The sequence below is a fragment of the Orcinus orca genome, chromosome 9, assembly GCF_937001465.1.
Source record: "Orcinus orca chromosome 9, mOrcOrc1.1, whole genome shotgun sequence".
Classification (NCBI taxonomy): domain Eukaryota; kingdom Metazoa; phylum Chordata; class Mammalia; order Artiodactyla; family Delphinidae; genus Orcinus; species Orcinus orca.
The window spans coordinates 65,374,518-65,387,044 of record NC_064567.1 but is presented as its reverse complement, the minus strand read 5'-3'; the positions used below and the strand labels follow the sequence as shown (position 1 = coordinate 65,387,044).

Here is a 12,527-nt window from a genome sequence, read left to right as displayed (position 1 = left end):
CCTCTCTTCACCAGCAGCCCTTCAGTTCACTAACACAGAACTCATGAGCCTCCCTGATACAGCAGCTGTTGTTGCTGGTAATTTCTGTGAACATCCCCCATGGCTACATTCTCCCCACACTGCTTGTGCTGATGCCGCGCCTGTCTCGTCGGGCATCACCATCCCTGCCTCTGAGTACTTGGGTTTCGGATTTGGGAAAGCAACCTTTTCCCAACTCAGGCTTAAACAGCAGGTCTGCTGAAGATGAATGTTTTGTAGCCCAGTGGTGACAGGAGAGAACCCCAAGGAATCTCCCTGCTTCTTGAGACTTCAGCCCCATTATATAGGGCTTGCTTCCACCTCCAGGCCTTAGTACTTGGCATTCCTTCTGCTCAGGTGTGATCACAAGGTTTGCTCTTGCCTAAGCACCCTATGAAATCTGTACCCCACCTCACTCTTATCCAAGTATTTCCTATCCTCCTTCTTTATCTTTTTCCCTCCACAGGACTTATCTTCTAATATATTTTTATAATATATCACTTACTGATTTTGTTTTTATTAGCCTCTTCCCTGGAATATAAACTCCATGACCTTTGGGATTTTGTCAGTTTCATTCACGTTGGACCCTAGAGCGCCTGACACCAAGCAGATGCCTAATAAATATTTATTAAATGAATGAACAGTACCTGGAAGTACAGCTTCTTGCTGCTTCCCTACCACCCACCTAAGCCCCAGGTCCCCACAAGACCATCCACCCTCAGGCCGTAATGGACGCGGGTCCACGTTCTCACGCCAGGACCCAGGCCAGGACCAAATCTGAAACACACAGCCCTTCATTTCCCCAGCGAGAGGGTGAGAATTCCTCAGATTCCATCTCTGTTTGATTCCCCTTCCCATTGAAGTATGGCTTCCCCTCCTTAGCCTGCCACCCCGTAGCTTACCACCAAAGCCGTTTTCTGCTTTCCTGAGCGCCGTCTTCGGCCCCAAAGCCTGTTTCCTGTTTAGTTAAGCGAGGAGGCATTAGACTGAGGCGGCTCCAGCGCCGTGGCAGCCGACGTAAGCAAACCGAAACCTAAGCCTGTAAACGCCTCTCGGTTACGAAATCCAAACCTACAGGCAACCAATCAGAGTCAACTAGACTTCAAGCTGTAGCCAATCAGTAGTAATTTCCTTGCTTTGTTTCCACCTTTTCTCCATTATAGTCCCCTTGGAGTGCTCGCTTTGGCACTGCCCAATCCAAATCGATTTTTGCTCACAAAAACTCTTAAAACTGTTAATATGCTTCTGTGTAGTTTTTAACAGGACCCCACTTTCATTTGCACTATGGTATTTAAAGTTGAAAATTATATAACCATGGAAAAGTTTAATTTTGACTATGTAATGAGAATGAATTTTTAAAAATTAAATTCATATTTATTTATGCATAAAAGTATTTGTAACCTTAAGGTTAACTGTGTAATTAACTGATACATCACACTTGAATAAAATGTCACAACAACCTTTTTAAAACGATGTATTTTAATGAGGAAAGACAGGATTAGTGAAACCTTTTTGTACATATCTTTTGAGATATTAAACATTACTGTCAAATATATAGATATATATAAAAGTGGATACGAATACAAATTATTTGGTCATGAAAGAGCTGTGCTTTCAAAGCCTTTTTTTTTTTTTTTTTTTTTTTGGTACACGGGCGTCTCACTGTTGCGGCCTCTCCTGTTGAGGAGCACAGGATCCAGACGCACAGGCTCAGTGGCTATGGCTCACGGGCCCAGCCGCTCCACGGCATGTGGGATCTTCCCAGATCGGGGCACGAACCCGTGTCCCCTGCATCGGCAGGCGGACTCTCAACCACTGCGCCACCAGGGAAGCTCCTCAAAGGCTTTTTAAAAGGCCAAAAAGGTAAAGTTTCTCCTAGAAAATTACACTTGGGACTTCCCTGGCGGTCCAGTGGTTAAGACTCTGCCTTCCAATGCAGGAGGCGTGGGTTCAATCCCTGGTTGGGGAACTAAGATCCCACATGCCGTGGGGTGTGGCCAAAAACTTTAAAAAAAAAAAAGAAAATGACACTTAAGAGTTAATGGTATCAAAGTCACATTGGCTAAAGAAGGAAAACAGCAAACTTTTAAACCTATTTTAATGGAAACCTTACTGCAAGCATGTGATTCTTTTGAACATAACACACAGAAAGGAGAATAACCTCAAAGGCATTTATAACTTTCTTCTCTGATATATTAAAGTACAAGTTTGGCTAATCACTCCTGAATTGTAAAATTTCCTGACAAACTCCCCTAGACTGAGCATAGCTTTTCTCCTTTAAAAGGTCATATAAAAGATATAAGCCAGGATCCAGCAGAGCTAATACTGGTCCATAACAAAAGTTTACTTTAAGTTATTTAAAAATACTAACATAAGAAAATTCCAGTTTAAAAGAAATTTCAAACCAGTACTAAGCATTAAAAAACAGCCACATGGCTGAGGTTAATTTTCTAAAGTCAAACAAACAAACAAGCTCCCCCTTTCTCCCCACCAAACAGCAATGGGACAGCTGCCCCATAATGCTTACTTGTTTGTTTGCTTTTTCCTACAAAACTCAGTTTACCACCTGCTGGAATCCCAGCCCAGGAACCAGCCTGTGAATGTAGATGGCTCATGGCCCTGTTTTATGATGACAATTGGCGTCCCCTTGTCTCTTCCAGAAGGGTCTGTCTCAAGGTATATTTTGGCTAAAAAGAGTTTAAAAGACAAATAAAGTGAGTTAGTTTCAATTAAAGTAAAATAACTATAGAATGAAAAGCTTGCCAATAAAAGTAATAAATCAAATTTTCATTGCCCTAAAGTAGCCAATGCTACTCCATATGAACAATTCCTTGTTGTCTTCTCTCATCTGCCGTGGAATGTGCATGAGTGTCTAATTATTGCCTGAAAAAATTCCAAATTTTATGGAATTATTCTTACAGCATAATTATTCTTTACTTTGCAATAATACAAAAACAAACAAACAAAGAACTGTGCCAGAAAGAACAGCATTCCTCAAAAGGAATTTATAAAAATCTAAGTTGTCGGAGCTTCAACATGGTGGAAGAGTAAGATGCGGAGATCAACTTCCTCTCCACAAATACATCAGAAATACATCTACGTGTGGAACAACTCCTACAGAACACCTGCTGAACGCTGGCAGAAGACCTCAGACCTCCCAAAAGGCAAGAAACCCACCACGTACCTGGGTAGGGCAAAAGAAAAAAGAAAAAACAGAGACAGAAGAATAGGGATGGGACCCGCACCAGTGGGAGGGAGCTGTGAAAGAGGAAAAGTTTCCACTCACTAGGAAGCCCCTTCGCGGGCGGAGACTGCGGGTGGCGGAGGGGGAAAGCTTCGGAGCCGCGGAGGAGAGCACAGCAACAGGGCCGCGGAGGGCAAAACGGAGAGATTCCCGCACAGAGGATCGGTGCCGACCGGCACTCACCAGCCCGAGAGGCTTGTCTGCTCACCCGCCGGGGCGGGCGGGGGCTGGGAGCTGAGGCTCGGGCTTCGGAGGTCGGATCCCAGGGAGAGGACTGGGGCTGTCTGTGTGAACACAGCCTGAAGGGGCTAGTGCGCCATAGCTAGCCGGGAAGGAGTCCGGGAAAAGGTCTGGAGCTGCCGAAGACGCAAGAGACTTTTTCTTGCCTCTGCTTCCTGGTGCGCGAGGAGAGGGGATTAAGAACGCTGCTTAAAGGAGCTCCAGAGACAGGCGCGAGCCGCGGCTATCAGCGCGCACCCCAGAGACGGGCATGAGACGCTAAGGCTGCTGCTGCCGCCACCAAGAAGCCTGTGTGCGAGCACAGGTCACTCTCCACACCTCCCCTCCCGGGAGCCTGTGCAGCCCGCCACACCAGGGTCCCGTGATCCGGGGACAACTTCCCCGGGAGAACACACAGCGCGCCTCAGGCTGGTGCAACGTCATGTTGGCCTCTACCGCCGCAGGCTTGCCCCACATTCTGTACCCCTACCGGCCCCCCCCTCCCCGCCCCAAGTGAGCAGAGCCCACGAAGCAGCTGCTCCTTTAACCCTGTCCTGTCTGAGCGAAGAACAGACGCACTCAGGCGACCTACACGCAGAGGCGGGTCCAAATCCAAAGCTGAACCCGGGAGCTGTGTGAACAAAGAAGAGAAAGGGAAATCTCTCCCAGCAGCCTCAGGAGGAGCTGATTAAATCTCCACAATCAACTTGATGGACCCTGCATCTATGGAATACCTGAATAGGCAACGAGTCATCTCAAATTGAGGAGGTAGACTTTGGGAGCAAAGTTATATATATATATATATATATATTTTTTTTTTTTTTTCCCCTTTTTCTCCTTTTGTGAGTGTGTATGTGTGTGCTTCTGTGTGTGATTTTGTCTGTATAGCTTTGCTTTTACCATTTGTCCTAGGGTTCTGTACGTCCGTTTTTTAAATTTTTTTTTAACTTTTTAAAATTTTTTTCTTAGTAATTATATTTTATTTTAATACCTATTTTTATTTTATCTTCCTTCTTTCTTTCTTTCTTTCTAGCCATTATTTCTCCCTTTTATTCTGAGCCGTGTGGATGAAAGGCTCTTGGTGCTCCAGCCAGGCATCAGGGCTGTGCCTCTGAGGTGGGAGAACCAAGGGCAGGACACTGGTCCACAAGAGACCTCCCAGCTACACGTAATATCAAATTGCAAAAATCTCCCAGAGATCTCCATCTCAACACCAAGACCCAGCTTAACTCAACAACCAGCAAGCTACACTGCTAGACACCCTATGCCAAACAACTAGCAAGACAGGAACACAGCCCCATCCATTAGCAGAGAGGCTGCCTAAAATCATAATAAGGCCACAAACACCCCAAAACACACCACCAGACGTGGACCTGCCCACCAGAAAGACAAGATCCAGCCTCACACACCAGAACACAGGCACTAGTCCCCTCCACCAGGAAGCCTACACAACCCACTGAACCAACCTTAGCCACTGGGGACAGACACCAAAAACAACGCGAACTACGAACCTGCAGCCTGCGAAAAGCAGACCCCAAACACAGTAAGTTAAGCAAAATGAGAAGACAGAAAAACACACAGCAGATGAAGCAGCAAGGCAAAAACCCATCACCTAACAAATGAAGAGGAAATAGGCAGTCTACCTGAAAAAGAATTCAGAATAATGATAGTAAAGATGATCCAAAATCTTGCAAATAGAAGAGAGAAAATACAAGAAATGTTTAACAAGAACCTAGAAGAACTAAAGAGCAAACAAACAATGATGAACAACACAATAAATGAAATTAAAAATGCTCTAGAAGGGATCAATAGCAGAATAACAGAGGCAGAAGAACGGATAAGTGACCTGGAAGATAAAATAGTGGAAATAACTACTGCAGAACAGAAAAAAGACAAAAGAATGAAAAGAACTGAGGAAAGCCTCAGAGACCTCTGGGACAAAATTAAATGCACCAACATTCGAATGATAGGGGTCCCAGAAGAAGAAGAGAAAAAGAAAGGGACTGAGAAAATATTTGAAGAGATTATAGTTAACAACTTACCTAATATGGGAAAGGAAACAGTTAATCAAGTCCAGGAAGCACAGAGAGTCCCATACAGGATAAATCCAAGGAGAAACACGCCAAGACACATATTAATCAAAGTATCAAAAATAAAATACAAAGAAAACATATTAAAAGCAGCAAGGGAAAAACAACAAACAACACACAAGGGAATCCCCGTAAGGTTAACAGCTGATCTTTCAGCAGAAACTCTGCAAGCCAGAAGGGAGTGGCAGGACATATTTAAAGTGATGAAGGAGAAATACCTACAACCAAGATTACCCAGCAAGGATCTCATTCAGATTTGATGGAGAAATTAAAACCTTTACAAACAAGCAAAAGCTAAGAGAATTCAGCACCACCAAACCAGCTTTACAACAAATGCTAAAGGAACTTCTCTAGGCAGGAAACACAAAAGAAGGAAAAGACCTACAATAACAAACCCTAAACAATTAAGAAAATGGTAATAGGAACATACATATCGATAATTACCTTAAATGTAAATGGATTAAATGCTCCAACCAAAAGACAAGACTGGCTGAATGGATACAAAAACAAGACCCGTATATACGCTGTCTACAAGAGACCCACTTCAGACCTAGGGACACATACAGACTGAAAGTGAGGGGATGGAAAAAGATTCTATGCAAATGGAAATCAAAAGAAAGCTGGAGTAGCAATTCTCATGTAAGACAAAATAGACTTTAAAATAAAGACTATTACAAGAGACAAAGAAGGACACTGCATAATAATCAAGGGATTGATCCAAGAAGAATATATAACAATTGTACATATTTATGCACCCAACATAGGAGCACCTCAACACATAAGGCAAACACTAATAGCCAGGGCTTCCCTGGTGGCGCAGTGGTTGAGAGTCCGCCTGCTCATGCAGGGGACACGGGTTCATGCCCCGGTCTGGGAAGATCCCACATGCTGTGGAGCGGCTGGGCCCGTGAGCCATGGCTGGTAAGCCTGCACATCTGGAGCCTGTGCTCCGCAATGGGAGAGGCCACAACCGTGAGAGGCCTGCGTACCGCAAAAAGAAAAAAAAAATACTAACAGCCATTATAGAGGAAATTGACAGTAACACAATCATAGTAGGGGACTTTAACACCCCACTTTCACCAATGGACAGATCATCCAAAATGAAAATAAATAAGGAAACACAAGCTTTAAATGATACATTAAACAAGATGGACTTAATTGATATTATATAGGACATTCCATCGAAAAACAACAGAATACACACTCTTCTCAAGTGCTCATGGAACATTCTCCAGGATAGATCATATCCTGGGTCACAAATCAAGCCTTGGTAAATTTAAGAAAACTGAAATTGTATCAAGTATCTTTTCCAACCACAACGCTATGAGACTAGATATGAATTACAGGAAACAATCTGTAAAAAATACAAACACTTGGAGGCTAAACAATACACTACTTAATAACCAAGAGATCACTGAAGATATCAAAGAGGGAATCAAAAAATACCTAGAAACAAAAGACACTGAAAACACGTTGACCCAAAACCTATGGGATGCAGCAAAAGCAGTTCTAAGAGGGAAGTTTATAGCAATACAATCCTACCTTAAGAAACAAGAAACATCTCAAATAATCAACGTAACCTTACACCTAAAGCAATTAGAGAAAGAAGAACAAAATAACCCCAAAGTTAGCAGAAGGAAAGAAATCATAAAGATCAGATCAGAAATAAATCAAAAAGAAATGAAGGAAATGATAATTAATTGTGATTAAAAAGATCAATAAAACTAAAAGCTGGTTTTTGAGAAGATAAACAAAATTGATAAACCATTAGCCAGACTCATCAAGAAAAAAGGGAGAAGACTTAAGTCAATAGAATTAGAAATGAAAAAGGAGAATTAACAACTGACACTGCAGAAATACAAAGGATCGTGAGAGATTACTACAAGCAACTCTGTGCCAATAAAATGGACCACCTGGAAGAGATGGACTAATTCTTAGACATGCACAACCTCCTAAGACTGAATCAGGAAGAAATAGAAAATATGAACTGACCAATCACAAGCACTGAATTTGAAACTGTGATTAAAAATCTTACAACAAGGGCTTCCCTGGTGGCGCAGTGGTTGGGAGTCCGCCTGCCGATGCAGGGGGCGCGGGTTCGTGCCCCGGTCCGGGAGGATCCCACATGCCGCGGAGCGGCTGCGCCTGTGGGCCATGGCCGCTGGGCCTGCGCGTCCGGAGCCTGTGCTCCGCGACGGGAGGGGCCGCGGCGGTGAGAGGCCCGCGTACCGCAAAAAAAAAAAAAAAAAAAAAAAAAACTTACAACAAACAAAAGCCCAAGACCAGATGGCTTCACAGGTGAATTCTATCAAACATTTAGAGAAGAGCTAACACCCATCTTTCTCAAACTCTTCCAAAATATAGCAGAGGGAGGAACACTCCCAAACTCATTCTGTGAGGCCACCATAACCCTGATACCAAAACCAGACAAAGATGTCACAAAGAAAGAAAACTACAGGCCAGTATCACTGATGAACACAGATACAAAAATCCTCAACAAAATAGTGGCAAATAGAATCCAACAGCACATTAAATGGATAATACACCATGATCAAGTGTAGTTTATCCCAGGAATGCAAGGAGTCTTCAATATACACAAATCAATCAATGTGATACACCATATTAAGAAATTGAAGAATAAAAACCATATGATCATCTCAATAGATGCAGAGAAAGCTTTCGACAAAATTCAACACCCATCTATGATAAAAACTCTGCAAAAGTAGGCATAGAGGGAAATTTCCTCAGCATAATAAAGCCAAATATGACAAACCCACACCCAACATCATCCTCAATGGTGAAAAACTGAAACCATTTCCACTAAGATCAGGAACAAGACAAGGTTGCCCACTCTCACCACTATTATTCAACATAGTTTTGGAAGTTTTAGCCACAGCAATCAGAGAAAAATAGAAATAAAAGGAATCCAAATCAGACAAGAAGAAAAAAAGCTGTCACTGTTTGCAGATGACATGATACTATACATAAAGAATCCTAAAGATGCTACCAGAAAACTACTAGAGCTAATCGATGAATTTGGTAAAGTAGCAGGATACAAAATTAATGCACAGAAATCTCTGGCATTCCTATACACTAATGATGAAAAATCTGAAAGTGAAATTAAGAAAACACTCCCATTTACCACTGCAACAAAAAGAATAAAATATCTAGGAATAAACCTACCTAAGGAGACAAAAGACCTGTATGCAGAAAATTATAAGACACTGATGAAAGAAATTAACGATGATAGAAATAGATGGTGAGATATACCATGTTCTTGGATTGGAAGAATCAACATTGTGAAAACGACTCTACTACCCAAAGCAATCTACAGATTCAATGCAATCCCTATCAAACTACCACTGGCATTTTTCACAGAACTAGAACAAAAAGTTTCACAATTTGTATGGAAACACAAAAGACCCCGAATAGCCACAGCAATCTTGAGAAAGAAAAATGGAGCTGGAGGAATCAGGCTCCCTGACTTCAGACTATACTACAAAGCTACTGTAATCAAGACAGTATGGTCCTGGCACAAAAACAGAAATATAGATCAATGGAACAGGATAGAAAGCCCAGAGATAAACCCATGCACATATGGTCACCTTATCTTTGATAAAGAGGGCAAGAATATACAGTGGAGAAAAGACAGCCTCTTCAATAAGTGGTGCTAGGAAAACTGGACAGGTGCATGTAAAAGAATGAAATTAGAACACTCTCTAACACCATACACAAAAATAAACTCACAATGGATTAAATACATAAATGTAAGGCCAGACACTATAAAACTCTTAGAGGAAAACATAGGCAGAACACTCTTTGACATAAATCACAGCAAATTCCTTTTTGACCCACCTCGTAGAGAAATGGCCATAAAAACGAAAATAAACAAGTGGGACCTAATGAAACTTAAAAGCTTTTCCAAAGCAAAGGAAACCATAAACAAAATGAAAAGACAGACTTCAGAATGGGAGAAAATATTTGCAAATGAAGCAACTGACAAAGGATTAGTCTCCAAAATTTACAAGCATCTCATGCAGCTCAATATCAAAAAAACAACCCAATCCAAAAATGGGCAGAAGACCTAAATAGACATTTCTCCAAAGAAGATATACAGATTGCGAACAAACACATGAAAGAATGCTCAACATCATTAATCTTTAGAGAAATGTAAATCGAAACTACAATGCAATATCATCTCACACTGGTCAGAATGGCCATCATTAAAAAATCTACAAACAATAAATGCTGGAGAGGGTGTGGAGAAAAGGGAACCCTCTTGCACTGTTGGTGGGAATGTAAATTGATACAGCCACTATGGAGAATAGTATGGAGGTTCCTTAAAAAACTAAAAATAGAACTACCATATGACCCAGCAATCCCACTACTGGGCATATCCCCTGAGAAAACATAATTCAAAAAGAGTCATGTACCAAAATGTTCATTGCAGCTCTATTTACAATAGCCAGGACATGGAAGCAACCTAAGTATCCATCAACAGATGAATGGATAAAGAAGATGTGGCACATATATACAATGGAATATTAGACGGCCATAAAAAGAAACGAAATTGAGTTATTTGTAGTGAGGTGGATGGACCTAGAGTCTGTCATACAGAGTGAAGTAAGTCAGAAAGAGAAAAACAAATACCGTTTGCTAACATATATAAATAGAATCTAAGAAAGAAAAAGGTCATGAAGAACCTAGGGGCAAGACGGGAATAAAGACACAGGCCTACTACAGAATAGACTTGAGGATATGGGGAGGGGGAATGGTAAGCTGTGACAAAATGAGAGAGTGGCATGGACATATATACACTACCAAATGTAAAACAGATAGCTAGTGGGAAGCAGCCGCATAGCACAGGGTGATCAGCTCAGTGCTTTGTGACCACCTACAGGGGTGGGATAGGGATGGTGGGAGGGAGGGAGACGCAAGAGGGAAGAGATATGGTAACATATGTATATGTATAACTGATTCACTTCGTCATAAAGCAGAAACTAACACACCATTGTAAAGCAATTATATTCCAATAATGATGTTAAAAAAAATCTAAGTTATCACAGTTATGGAGGTTTTACTATTTCCATAATAAAAAAGTGTTTAAGTGAATTAGAAAATTTCAGAATAAATTGATATAATTACATCCTAAATTAGATAACAAAATATGTTTTTCTTGTTCCTTTTCTGAAATTCTTCATTTAAAAAAAAATTCCATTACTCTTTAGTTCTGAAGATGAAAGCTAAGATTCTTCTTGGTTTTGATATGTGGTTTTGGAGGATGTGGTGAAAAGAGAAGTCAGGAACTTGGTAACACCTGTTCAGAATTACTGTCATAATTCCCCACGGGATCTAGCTTACCCGACTTCAGAGATTCTGATTTCTCAACTTCATTGGCATCTTTTCCAATCCAAATAAAAATCTGAAAAATGAAGCAATAATAATACACATTGTTTCGGGAGTGTAGATGTGGTGCAAGCCTTATGCAAAGTGCTTCTCATACAATCCCACTTAATCTTCACAGCAACCCCAAAGTCAGGGGTGTGGAGATGGAGGTGCAGAGAGGTTCAATCACTTTCCTAATGTATACACTTACTAAGAGACCCTAAATTTATATCCAGCCAGTTTGACTCCAGATTTCACATTCTGATATTTTAAGTTTATATAGTGTTTTCTAGTTATTAAGTGAGCTTTCCTTAAAACCACACATTGGCTGGTTTTTTGCACCCAACCCTGGGGTGTGTAAGGCAGTCAGTATCCCCATACTATTATCCTGGGGGAACCATATGTAGCTTGTTTGTGGGCACCCCAGACTCCCTTTAGGATCCCCTAACTTAGTCCTAGGGTTCTTGTCCTATGGTATTGTATCCTGTCACACTTTGGTAAAAGTGCTATAATGTTTAATATTTAAATACTGATTCTTAAAAACAGATATATGTTCTGTATGTATCCTTCTTGTCAAATGTGTAGGTTTTCTGCTTCAATGATGAAAAATTCTCCTGAATTCCCTTATATTTAAATCACTTTAAAATCACTTGTTGGCAGAGAAATTTTGGTCAAATTAGTTTTGATTACATTCTAATGCATACTGAAAGTGCTAGAATATTTGCTTGCAGGCACAGAACAAACCATGACAGCATGGCCGTTTAAATGAAAAGTATGATTGAAAAACAAATGAAATGTAGTACAGGAAATATTCTGAAGTATCCATGATTATGGAAGCAACAGAGCTCACTACAAATGGAAAAGATTAAATTCTTCTGAATAAGGAAACATTCTTATAATTCTTAAATACACAAAGGTGTTTTATTGACATAAGGTTTTAAATTTCATATCTAGAAATAAGTGATCCATTCACTTAGGGAGAATCTGTGACTAGATCCCAAACTCAAATATGGTAATTCTAGACCAAGAAGCTAAGTTGTAATATAACTGAATGACTTAGCAAGTAAGAACAAACCTAAAAGTAACAAGTCTCTGTGGTTGACTCTAAGACTAGGCCTAATTCAGATAAGTGTTTTATAATTGTTCTATATGATTTAGCTCCTAATATATTTATTTTTCCCTTTCACAGGAGAAAACAACTAACAGATGTGACATATAAAATCGCCATTAATTTTCTATCAAATAAAGATATATACATAGCAATAATATATTTTACTGTGTAGATTCAAAACTATTCTGTGTCTATTCCTTCCCCAGGGAAGGGGTCTCCTAGGACTTTTTGTCAAATTTCAAGAGAAATTCTGAATATTTTGGTCTTCCTGAGGCATCGTACCCCCCCATGCACTGCAACCAACTAATGCATTTATTACTTAAATGAGTGGATGAATGAATGTATGAATAAATTAGGAACGAGTGAATTTTACAAATAAATGAAAAGTAGGGGTTTTTTTGGCCAAAACTATACAGCCAAAGATGGTAGCCGTGGAATTATTTCCATATTCAGAAACCAA

The 12,527-nt window shown here is 40.6% G+C and overlaps 1 protein-coding gene across 1 annotated transcript in view; it reads right to left on the bottom strand.

Annotated features, from left to right (window-relative positions):
* Nucleotides 1–1,479: 1,479 nt before the first annotated feature.
* Nucleotides 1,480–12,527, bottom strand: part of SCIN (scinderin) — an 81,326-nt gene continuing 70,278 nt past the window's right edge. Inside the window, exons 15-16 of the mRNA XM_004265541.3 lie at nt 10,933–10,993; nt 1,480–2,705 (exon numbers count right to left, since the gene is read on the bottom strand). Of these exons, the coding sequence (XP_004265589.1) occupies nt 2,578–2,705; nt 10,933–10,993 (189 nt within the window). The 3' untranslated portion in view covers nt 1,480–2,577. The remainder of the gene's footprint in view (nt 2,706–10,932; nt 10,994–12,527) is intronic.